General features: G+C 36.3%; 2 protein-coding genes across 8 annotated transcripts in view; one reads left to right on the top strand and one right to left on the bottom strand.

The window, feature by feature from the left end:
* Nucleotides 1–4,092, top strand: part of LOC113643538 — a 5,153-nt gene extending 1,061 nt beyond the window's left edge. For 2 of the 3 annotated variants that reach the window (XM_027147842.2, XM_027147838.2), the window contains exons 2-4: nucleotides 424–1,740; nucleotides 1,849–1,979; nucleotides 2,779–4,092. In XM_027147842.2, coding sequence (XP_027003643.2) covers nucleotides 504–1,740; nucleotides 1,849–1,979; nucleotides 2,779–3,339 — 1,929 coding nt within the window. In that variant the 5' untranslated portion in view covers nucleotides 424–503 and the 3' untranslated portion in view covers nucleotides 3,340–4,092. Of the gene's footprint in view, nucleotides 1,741–1,848; nucleotides 1,980–2,778 lie in introns of all 3 variants that reach the window. The other variant, XM_027147841.2, reaches the window with a different exon arrangement.
* Nucleotides 3,864–11,251, bottom strand: tlr21 (toll-like receptor 21). 5 transcript variants are annotated; one of them, XM_027147837.2, is made up of 4 exons: nucleotides 11,140–11,250; nucleotides 10,050–10,105; nucleotides 8,538–8,612; nucleotides 3,864–7,246 (listed from the first exon to the last, which is right to left on the bottom strand). In XM_027147837.2, exon 4 carries the CDS (start codon nucleotides 7,124–7,126, stop codon nucleotides 4,178–4,180), a length of 2,949 nt encoding a protein of 982 aa, XP_027003638.2. In that variant the 5' UTR covers nucleotides 7,127–7,246; nucleotides 8,538–8,612; nucleotides 10,050–10,105; nucleotides 11,140–11,250; the 3' UTR covers nucleotides 3,864–4,177. The 5 variants fall into 5 exon arrangements, with proteins under 5 accessions (XP_027003638.2, XP_047667633.1, XP_047667634.1 ...); XM_047811677.1 differs by having other exon boundaries at nucleotides 10,050–10,108; nucleotides 11,140–11,240; XM_047811678.1 differs by having other exon boundaries at nucleotides 10,050–10,192; nucleotides 11,140–11,226.
* Between the last annotated feature and the right edge of the window lie 27 nt (nucleotides 11,252–11,278).

The following is an 11,278-nucleotide window of genomic DNA, read 5'->3' as shown; positions in this document are numbered from 1 at the left end:
TGGTATAAGTTACTTATTTATTACATATAGTACATAAAAACAATGAATGTATTAATGAAACCTACACATCGAGTCGATGAGAAGTTATCTGGAAATAAATGAGATGTTAATGAGATGTTTTCTGTTTTCCAATAAGGTCCAATGGAATTGTTGAATTGAATCGAAGTGAATTAATGTGTCAATGCAATGCAGTGGATGCATACAATGAGTCTATATACAAATGTACATTATGGAAGAAAATGTGGTTGTTAATGAGGTGCATCATTATGTTACTTTTTAAGTCATCTTTGTGTTCAGGTTAAACGTGTTTTGTTTAAATGATCTCTTAGTCCAGCTAATTTATTTTTATTTGTGTGCATTTAACTGGCATGCCTACTATGATACATCATAACAGATAAACAACCATATTGTCCCAAACTACAGCAATGGAAAGGCGAAGGTGAAACTCTGCTCATTGCCACAGTTCAGTTTGTATTAAAAATAAAACAGAGGAGTATTACAGCATGCCTCAAAAGACGAAACGCCTTAAAACCATCAAACAAAGAAACCAAATTCGAAGGCAGAACAGCACCAGATCTAACCAGCACCATCAACACTGTGAAAGACGAAGCAAAGACAAAAGACCATGTAGTGAGTGTCAGGATTGCAGTTGCTTACACAAGCTTTCCATAAAGGAAAAGCCATTTGCTAAGCCATTTCCTACACAGAAGCCAAGCATTATCACCGAAGGTCGTCTTACATCTATCAGAGGCCTCTTCAGCCATGAGGTCAGGTCTGTGGACATTGAAAGACTGGTAAAGGAAAAGAAACATCAAAAGCACACAGAAAAGCATGAAACACAGGCCACTGCAAGTAATTCCCCTTCTCCTTCCTGTGTAATTCCCCATTCAACACCCCCTGCTGTGATTGCTGAAACAAGTGAAAACAGCATTTCTGCATGTACAAATAAAGAGAAAATACATAATTTACAGACTAATTTAGAAGAGACTGACTCTATGACTATGCACAGTGAAGATGAAAATCACAGGTCTAACCAGACATCAAAAGCTACTGATAATACTGCCAGATCTGCAAGCCCACCAGGTCAGAAAGGAATTCAAGAAGCTGTGATTTTGTCTTCATCAGAAAATGATAGTGCACAGAAGCCTTTTCAAACATCCTTCAAAGTCACCCTAAATGACCATAAAGCCATACCTAAAAAGAAAAACACACACATTCAAAAGCAAACAAAGAAGACAATTGCTTTAATGGATGTTCAACCTGATTTTGTAAATTCTGAAAGACTTTGCATCCCTGTGGATGCACCACAATTTAATCCTAGTCCTACAATCGTCCCATTTCCTTCACCCAGACTGGATCGGAAAATAAGTGCATTGAGAGATGAAAGTCTGCACAGTAAACCTGTTTTTTCATCCAAAGATGAAGCGGTGAGTAGAATCACAGCTCGGCTCTGTCGTGAGCTAAGCCCTTTTCCAGTTCAGCGCTGCTGCCCTCTGCTGACAGACTGCAGTGAAGTGCTCCTGCAACACCTGCATGAACGACATGGGTCTCAGCTGCATCACAACCTGCACAGGCTTCAGTCACTCCTCAGTGTCGAGGGGTTACAATCCTCACAACCTGCCAAGAAAGTGTGGCCCAGAAACGATATGCAAAAATATTTAGATAACACACATCTGTATTTCAGCTATACAAGAAAACATGAAGATGATCAACCGAAAGAGATAATGGAACTTCAGACAGGTATGTCACCTTTGCAGTAAGTGGTCATATTACATTTAGTATATACACATAATGTTTATATTACAGTGTTTTGTTTTGTTTTTGTTTTTTTTTTTTTGTCTGTGCTAGATAATCGCTTGCAAAATGAGGGATATTGTGAGAATGTGGACATGGAAGCAGCCAGTAAGAGGCAAAGGAAACAAACCTGGGGGATATACTCACCTCAGAATTTTGTCACAAAACAACCATGCAAAGATACGGTATGCCTTTGATGTTACAGACATGCATAGCACATACAGAGGCAAACAACATGCTCTTTTACCACCAACACGCAGAAATAAAAGCAGCTGCTACTGGCTACAGTTGAATTGTTCATGTCTATTAACAAAATTGATATAAGGTTTGTAAAATGTAATCTGTAAGGTTTGTGAAATGCATCATATCACAAGATTTTGATAGCATAACAAGGATGATGGGGCAAACTGGGGCTAAAATGCACACACATTTCAACACAGCTGCATTCATGATTTCTGAGTGTTTGGAATCTGTAATGATGTAATGGGTTCATTCTATGTTTCCACCGAATACCAAGCGTATTAAAAAGCTGTAGTGATTTCGTTTCAAACCATATAACCCTAAACCCACAACTCGGTCATCTGTCCTGTGTAATTTGACTATGTAACTATGATTGCACAATCTGTACTTAGTGTGTGTAATTTGAAGTTTATCCCATAAAAAGGATCATCATGCTTCTGCATTTGTCTGCAAAATGGACTAAAAAATATCATCCAAAAACGAAATCCAGTGTAGTAGTGTTTTACTCCGTGTAAAATATTAATATAAGCTATTAATATAAGCTTTTTGTACTATATTTTTTACTATATCTAAATAAAATCGAATTAAATTGAATTGAAAAGTCTTTGTAGCTATTATTGTGACTATTATACACATTTTAAGTACAACAAAATGGTCTAAAATAAAGTTGGTATGAATTGTAACACAATACTGCTACAGTATAGGGAAGTAGTAGTTCATTAGCTTTGTTTTCTCTGCCTTTAGTTAAGCCAGTGGAATTTAACAGCACAGTCTCAAGAGTCTCTTACAGCAAAGCAGCACTCCAAATCCCAGACATTCTCCCTGCACCAGGCCTTCAGCAGGTCTCAAACTTCAACACCAATGTCTTGCACAGGCGAGATTTTTTACCCCTTTTTCCTGGAGCCTCAAAAGCAAGTACAATTAAGCACTGGTGAAAACAGGAGACACAACACTGCACTGCCACTGCTAGAACAGTGGAGAAATGACCCTGATTTAAATTTTCTGTTCCAAGACGAGAATTTAACAAGAACCCATACATCATTAGATCCTCTAACAGAGTTGAAAAATCATTCTCCTGACCACAACATTGAAATTGTCAATGAAAGAACACACTTTGGTGCTTCCAGTACTGTTTCAGCGTTCTTTCCTCCTGAAGGGTTTTGTTATGAACCTTACTATCGATTTCCACATCCATCCAACTCCTTTAAGAGGTCTGAAATATCCAGTATGAGTCTTTACACTCAGCCAGATGTTGAAAAGAGGGGTCTGGGTCCATCCTTGCACTCAACCAATCCTTATTTATAGCATTGGCCATAAGCTAAGTGGCATATATCTATATATTTTATATATAGCATTTATTGGGATGCAGTGACTTTGAGTATCAGCATTAGATGTTTAAATAAAAGTAAAAGATACATACGGAAAAATGTGTAATAGTGAAAATATTCACTTTTCTTTACAAATGTGTACTTCAACTCTGTAATTTGAGCTTTGGGCCAAACCAGATGACTCCACTATAAAATGTCTTAACTGTATTGCAAAATTAATTTGCTCAGATGCATATCTATAAACCTGACAGATGATTCCTGGTCATTACAGTTTTATTGACATGTCACAATTTTGTATTATTGTGAAATGGACAGCATAAAAGAATGGATGAACACACCCAGTAACATGTGATGTAGAGAATTTGTTTTCTGTACAGTAGGTTCTTATGGCAGTACATCAGCTTCTTGTTTGGGTTTTTGATAGACCAATGTACATGTGCAATAACAATGCATAATGTACTTCATATATAAGTTATAGTCAAATTTAAACAAGAATGCAGATTTGCAATAAAGCATTGTTTTATTTACATCTTTGTTTCTTACAAAATCTTTTTGTGGTTGTTGCTTGTATCTGCATTTCTTTTTACCGTACTTATTTTCTGTATAACATCTTATTTAAAAGGATTTATGGTATTTTCATTCTGTTCATTGTTCATTTTCTCACCAGTGCATACTGAAGTAAATAATCATTAAAAGAAAATGTTATTAATAAAGAAATTGCTACCATCTATCTGCAGACTTATATAGGCTTATTTTCATTAATAATTTCCTCAGAAGTTACAGTAAGTGATAAGACATGAATCACAAATCTGTTGTTAGGGCATTAGGTAATATGGATCATCATCCATTTGTGGCTGGTTCTTGATATGTTCTCTTTCCTCTGCTCTTGCATGCTGCTCTTTCTGAACATTCTCCTCCATCTGTTCTTCATCTTGACCTCTACAGTTGCTGCTTCTTAAAGCTCTCTTAAGCTGCTTCCAGAACAGCCCCTTTGCCTTGGCAGGATCTGTGCATTCGAGTCCTGGCCACTGCAGATAAGTCTTTTTCAGCATAACCTTTCTCATGCGGTGATAGGCAGAGAGCTGTCGCTCATGGATGGACTCCAAAAAGACCAGTAAGAGCACGTCCTGCATCTCATCAAAAAGTCGGTAGCTGGCCAATTGGATCTCCAGGGAGCACCACTCACTACGGAGGAAGTTTTGGCTGACCACACACACTGTTTTGCGGCTGTTGTAAACCGCTGCCACAATGTTATCGACTATGTTGCGGCCTGGCTCAAAGTCCCTATGGTGGAGGCAAACTCGGAATCCACTTCCTTCAAGGTTTGGGAGAAGCTCCTCCATCACCCATTCCTCATCTGCCGAGTTGTAGGAGATAAAAGCATCATACGTGCATTTCTCTTCCTCTTCCCTAATTCGACGCCACTGTTCCGCAAACCAAGAGCGGAAGACATAGTAGCCATATTTAAATTTCCAGTAGAGCTTAACATGAAGTAGTGGCAGTAATGTTAGTAGCAGTGTTACAACATAAGTGGAGGAAAAAAAATACACTCCAAAATCCGAACATACATTGGTATCAAAGTTGTAAAAGTTTGAATCATTGACACCTGGACAGGTCAGGTTGTAAAGATATATAAGCTGGACTCTTGAGTTTGTTTTTGTCCAATTCTGGAGCTCGCTATTGGGACAGTTGCAACTGAGGGGAGTATTTCTAACATCTAGATACTGTAGATTAGTTAGATTTTTCAGCAAGTCCACGTCCAAAGTCCGCATGGCATTGCGGTTGAGATGCAATACTTTCACTCCTGTAAGGTTGCCAAACACCTCTTTTGAGAATGACTCAATGCCCATGTTCTCAAGCATTAATATCTCTAGCTTTTGAAGATTTTTAAAAATTCCTGGCTTGAGTTGAGTTATGCCAACACACGAGTCATCTAATGTTAAAAATTGTAAGTTTGTTAGATCATCAAATGTGTCAGTGCTGAGAAAAGCAATATGATTGTTACTTAGGTAAAGACTTTTCAGGGATGTGAGACCACGAAAAAATGCACGAGGTAATAAGGTGATGCCATATGGCATCTGTTGATCTAACTTTAAGTCAGTCAGCTTTGTTAAATTAACAAATGGGGAGCATACATTTTCTTTAGTGTAATGTATGAGATTGCCATGTAAATCTAGCACATGCAATGTGCGATGCAGGCTTCCAATCAGCTGACCATCAATATTTTTAAGACGATTGCGGTCCAAGTAAAGATTATTCAAGCTGTCTAGCCCTACAAATGCTAGAGGCATTAATTGTGTTATCTTGTTCCCCCCTAAATCTAAAATTCTCAGCTGACTTAGGGAGTAGAATGTGTTGTTGAATATAACAGAAATTTGGTTATTGCGTAAATTTAGTATCTGAAGACTTTGAAGGTCCTCAAAGCTCTCATTATAGATATCAGACAGAAGGTTGTTGTCCAAGCGAAGTGTAATGAGGTCTTTAAGTCCAGTGAGTGCTTTGCGATCCAAGTATGCAATTATGTTTATATTCAGTTGAAGAGTCGTCAGATTTGGTGTATGACTGAAGGCAAAGGAATTCACTTTAAGAATGCGATTGTAGCGGAAGCTCAGTTCCTTCAAGTGCAGAAATTTCTTGCCATGTTTGCAACTTAAAAGCTCTGAAAAGTGGTTATGTTCAAGTCTGAGTCTCGCAAGATGTTTTTGTCTTTCAAGGAATTGGAAACAACCTATGCTTTTCAGCTGATTGTTTGAAAGGTCCAAAAAATCAGTGATAGTGGGACAGTCAGATAATGTCTTATCATTAAGATCTTTTAGCTCATTGTTCTGAAGGACCATTTTTTTAATATGTTTGTTTGGATAGTATGACAGTTGTTTGCACAGTGAAATCATTTGGGGCTCTGTTAATGCCAAACCTGAGAAGTTTACATGCCACGGAATCACATTTGTATGATTAAGGAGTGTTATGATAGAAATGTTGGTGAAATGCAGACCTAGGTATGTCAGACTGCTCAGGTTTAGACCAAAGAAAGCCTGGGCAGACAGACCTCTATTGTAAGAGAGATCCAGAAATTTAACCTTACTTAGAAAGTCATTTCTGCAATCAAGTGTGGTCAGCTCATTATTACCAAGAGAAAGATGGGAAAGTGACTGTGGCAAGTTGGCTGAGTGTAGCAAAGTGATAAGTCTGTTGGAGGAAATGTCCAGTTTCTTCAGAACTTTTAGGTTTGATATGGAGTTCACCACTGCTGAGAAGTCCTTTAACTGGTTCTTTTGTAGATCTAGTATCTCTAATTTTGACAAACTAGAAAACAGTTCAGATGATATATTTGTCAATCTGTTGTTAGCCAGGAGCAAAGTGCTGAGGTTCTGGAGGTTTTGGAAAATGGGCGAATCCAGATAAACTATGTAATTGCTGGACAGGTTCAGTGTGTGAAGATATTGTAGATTACCAAAGGCATCTTTATCAATGCGCTTAATTTGATTGTTGTTGAGTAGCAGAACTCTGAGCTGTGGCTGGTTACTGAAGCTATCATTAAGAATACTGTCAAGTTTGCAGTCAGAGATTGAAATGTTTGTAGCAGATTGTGGAATGTCACCCACAAAGTCTGCAACTCTCTGAGCTTGGCGGTTAATGCATTTGAAGGTTGTATTGTTTGAGCCAGCATTTTCTATACAATTCATGAAACTGTAGCTCATGCTTAACTGAAACACTGAAATGATTATTGTCACTGAGATCAGTGCTTGGTTCCTGTATCGTGCCATAACTTGTAGAGCTGTGTATGTCCCAAAAGCTGTTCAAAAACAGATTTTCAGGTCTTTTTTGGTATGGTATTTTTTTAGAATATAGAAGGCTTGGACGCTCTTATGGTTAGCCATATTTGTCTGGAAAGAAAATAGAAAGAAAAGCTGTTAGATGTTCTTGAACAACAAAAGTCAGATTTTACTTTCAAACATCTTTTTGACTATTTCCTTCCTGTAAGTCATACATGAAAAAAGCTAAAAAAAAATAAATAAGAATGAAAACAAAAGTACATTGATATAGATACAACAAATAATAATATTTATATTATACATATTTATATGCTTATGTGTTATGACGAAGACACTATAGCTATGTTTGTCAGCTGTAATAAAATTTGAATCCTAGTTTCTATAGATAGTATAGAATAGATTTGCTGTTCTTTCTTAAAAGGTTATATTAGAAGCTTATCTTGGCTGAAACTCAGCGAAGCACAAGTTACTAAGAATTAAATATTATACTGTAGTACTTGTAGTGTAGATAGTTGTCTAAAGAACATTGAAGAAGCGTGGGATCCAATATTAGATAGATTACTGGCTAAATACCAGTCTTCTTGCAAGAAAAAGATTTTTCAGAGATGCCAAAACATTTTTATAAAATCATTTGACTTTAAAATCAGAATGGTATTATTATTATTATTATTATTATTATTATTATTATTATTATTATTATTATTATTATTATTATTATTATTATTATCCCCCCAGAGAATTATGTTTAGGTAGGGTTGTAAAGTAAAATATATATTAACCTGTTTAACCTGTCCTATCCTAAAATTATATTAAACTCTGAATGCCAAATTAAGTTAAATGTTTAGTAACAGTAATAGGCAAATGTTAAAAATGTAAATTAATTCAAAAACACTTCAAGGGCTCAAATAACCATCATAAGCCATCTATTGCTGTGACTATTGCTGCTGCATTTCCAGACATAAGATTTTTAATCAGTTTGCTGAAATGTTGCTTCAGCAGTTTTCTTTGCCTGCTATTGATGCAGGTTCCTGTTTTTGGCTGACAGAAGTGGAAACTGATGTTGAAATCTGATGCTTTCTTTAAGCCCTCCCATCCTGGCAGGGTGGGTGAAATTGAGTGGGGATGGCAGCAGTTTCTGAATACTCCTAAAACTACTAAACTACTGGCAGGCACCAGCAACCATGCCACAGTCAAAGTCATATAATTAGTTTTTTTTTCTTCTCCACTCTAATGCTTGACGTGTCCAAAAATGCTTACAAAGAAAACAATAAAACCAAACCAAGTGAATTTATTTAAAAGAAAGATACCATAAGATACCATTTCATATAAAGCATGTCTCAAAAAATATAGATGATATGTTGACAGAGACAAAATAAAGACAAAGAATTGTTTGTACGCTTACAATTATTTTGGTCTTTACAGTTAATCCATGGTTAATTTGATGACCTGCACCATGCTGTTATTCTGCTTGGGGGACCTGTATGAAATTGAAAATATTTTAACACATACATCCACTATAAATTATTATGGGACCAGCTGATTAAAAGTAATTGCAAATCTGTGTCTCTTGGCATCTGTTTGCACAAAGAAGGGCACTCTATTCTCCAGATAAGAAAATAGAAGTCCAAAGGTTAATGAAAACTGACAGTACAGGCAGAACCAGGAAGGCACCAGTACCAACATCTGAGTTTGTTTTTCCTACAGTGATGCTGATGGGCTTGTGTTCATTGATGGCATTAAGAATGCAGAATTATTCATGTTCTATAGAGTATCTATGGGATTATATGAAGAATAAATTAGCAGATTGTCAGCAGATAGTTTGCTGGAACTGCTCCTTGGACCTGTTTGATCCATCCGGATGTCCTACTTCCAGTTAGAGTTCTCGTGACTTTATTACCACTCACTGCTGCTGAAGATGAACAACATGGATTGTGGATGATATCACTTAGAAACCAGGAAGATCTTTTTATTTTTCTTAACTGCAGTTGATATACAGTAGTTAATTTTGTAATAATGGCTTAGGACTTCAAGTTATAATATAGCTTTAGTACTGAAAATGTCATGAACTGTTTTTTATACAAGTGCATGAATTGCACTTTTCGACCATAAAGTACAATTATAGAAACAAATTATTTATATTCACACCATCTGTTACCACATAGCTGAGGTTTTTTTTTTTAATTTGGTTCCTCCCAATTCTCTTCCTCATATCAACTCCTCACTACTGTCACCTCTGACTTTCTCACAAGGAATAAATTGATATATTTATGAATTTAAAAAAGCCATTTATTTCTACAAAGTTTGTGTCCATTGTTAAGATTGGTTATACTAATAAAATTGAATCAAATGAACTGTAAGTTCATCCAAACCTGTTAAAGAAACTGGCTGATTTCATGCTCTGCTCAAACTCGAGTGTTTAACTAAACACTAAAACACTGTAACCATGATTTTTCACGAAGCCAATATTGAGCATAAATTTTGTTTACAAAATTATGCCAGCAGTTACTTTTATATCTTTAAAAATGAACTATGGTTTGGGAAAAAAACGAAAAAAGATGTCACTACTTGACATTGTCAAAAGAGCACATTCAGAAGGTGAACAAACACAAGCAATCCTCAGCCATTCTTTGCAGGTATATCCAAGTGAAGATGCTTAAACACACAGAATGATCAATAATCAGTGCTATTCACTTTGAATTTACATTCACCAAGCACTAAATTACAGTCACCCGTACATTTAAACAATAATGCAATTATCTAATCAGTCAAACATGCTGCAGCAGTGCAGTGCATATAATCGTGTAGATATGGGTCATGGTGAGAAGAAAAGCTTAAGGAGTTTATGCTACAACAGCAGAAGACCATTCTGTCAACCAAAAACAGAAAGCTGAGGCTGCAGTGGGCAAAGACTCACCAAAGTGGATGGATGAAGACTGGAACAGTGTAGCCTGGTCTGATGAATCTGGATTTCTGCTGAGGAACACAGATGATATGGTCAGAATTTGGCACCAATGGCAAGAATTCATGGACCATCCTGTCTTATGTCAGCAGTCAAGCCTGTAGGTACAGTAGGTGGTGTAGTGGTGGGTAGTTGGTATAATGGTGTGGGAAAGGTTTTCTTGCGACACTTTGGGCTGTTAATACCAATCAATCTTCACCTGAGTTTCATTTGAGCTTTTTTGCTAAGCATGTGCATCGCTTTATGTCTTCAATTTATCTTTTAGTGGCTACTATCAGCATAATAAAGCACCCTGTCACAAAACAACAGTTGCCTCAGGCTGGTCTAATGAACATGACAATGAGTTCAGTGATCTTCAGTCACCTTCCCATTCACCGGATTTGATGCAAGTAGATCACCTTTGGGATGTGGAATAGCGGGAGATTTGCAGCATGAAAATTTTAATAAAGTTTTAAAATCTGAAGAATTTAATGATGTAGTCATTTCAACATGATGCAGAAACCCAAACGAACATTTCCAACATCTTGTGGAATACATGTCTTGAAGAAATGAAACTTTTAAGAGCAACGGCAAGCTCTGACCAGATTTAGTGTCCTAATATTCTAGTTTTCTATCAAAACTTAATAAAACCAGTACTCCTATTAAAGTGAGTGAATTTTAAATATACTCTATATTCATGTTTGATAGTTTAGCTACTTGGTTTTACTTTTTTTTTTCAAAACATATGAAACGTATACCTCTAACCTTAGGTTGCTTGTAAAGTTTAATTAAATATACAGTATTCGTGCCTTCTTAATGCTGGATTTGTAGATACTTATCAAGTGGTAATCCAGATACTTAAAAATGATAAACAATTTATTCTTTACATAAAGCTGTTTAGCTAAAAAATTGTTTCAGCTTAAAAGGTATCTGGCACTTCAAATGAAAGTGATTTATGCTGATGGTCACAGCGATAAAATGAAAAACATTTAAAATGTCTCTCACAGCTAGAAATCTACTGGCTAGTTTAATACAAACATTTGCGTATTATATTTGTACACCTTACCTTTTTTAGATGTTGCTGCATAAATCTTTGAGAAGTGAATTAGACTCTGTCTGCATTACCGTTTCTGACTCTCTTTGTCCTTTACCCTTTCTTTTCTTCAGGAAAAGACCACAATTACTTTCAGCAGAACAGAAAGAGG

Source organism: Tachysurus fulvidraco, chromosome 3 (genome assembly GCF_022655615.1).
Source record: "Tachysurus fulvidraco isolate hzauxx_2018 chromosome 3, HZAU_PFXX_2.0, whole genome shotgun sequence".
In the NCBI taxonomy this organism is placed as follows: domain Eukaryota; kingdom Metazoa; phylum Chordata; class Actinopteri; order Siluriformes; family Bagridae; genus Tachysurus; species Tachysurus fulvidraco.
Note: the sequence above shows the minus strand (reverse complement) of the source record. Positions and strands in the feature narration are given on the sequence as shown.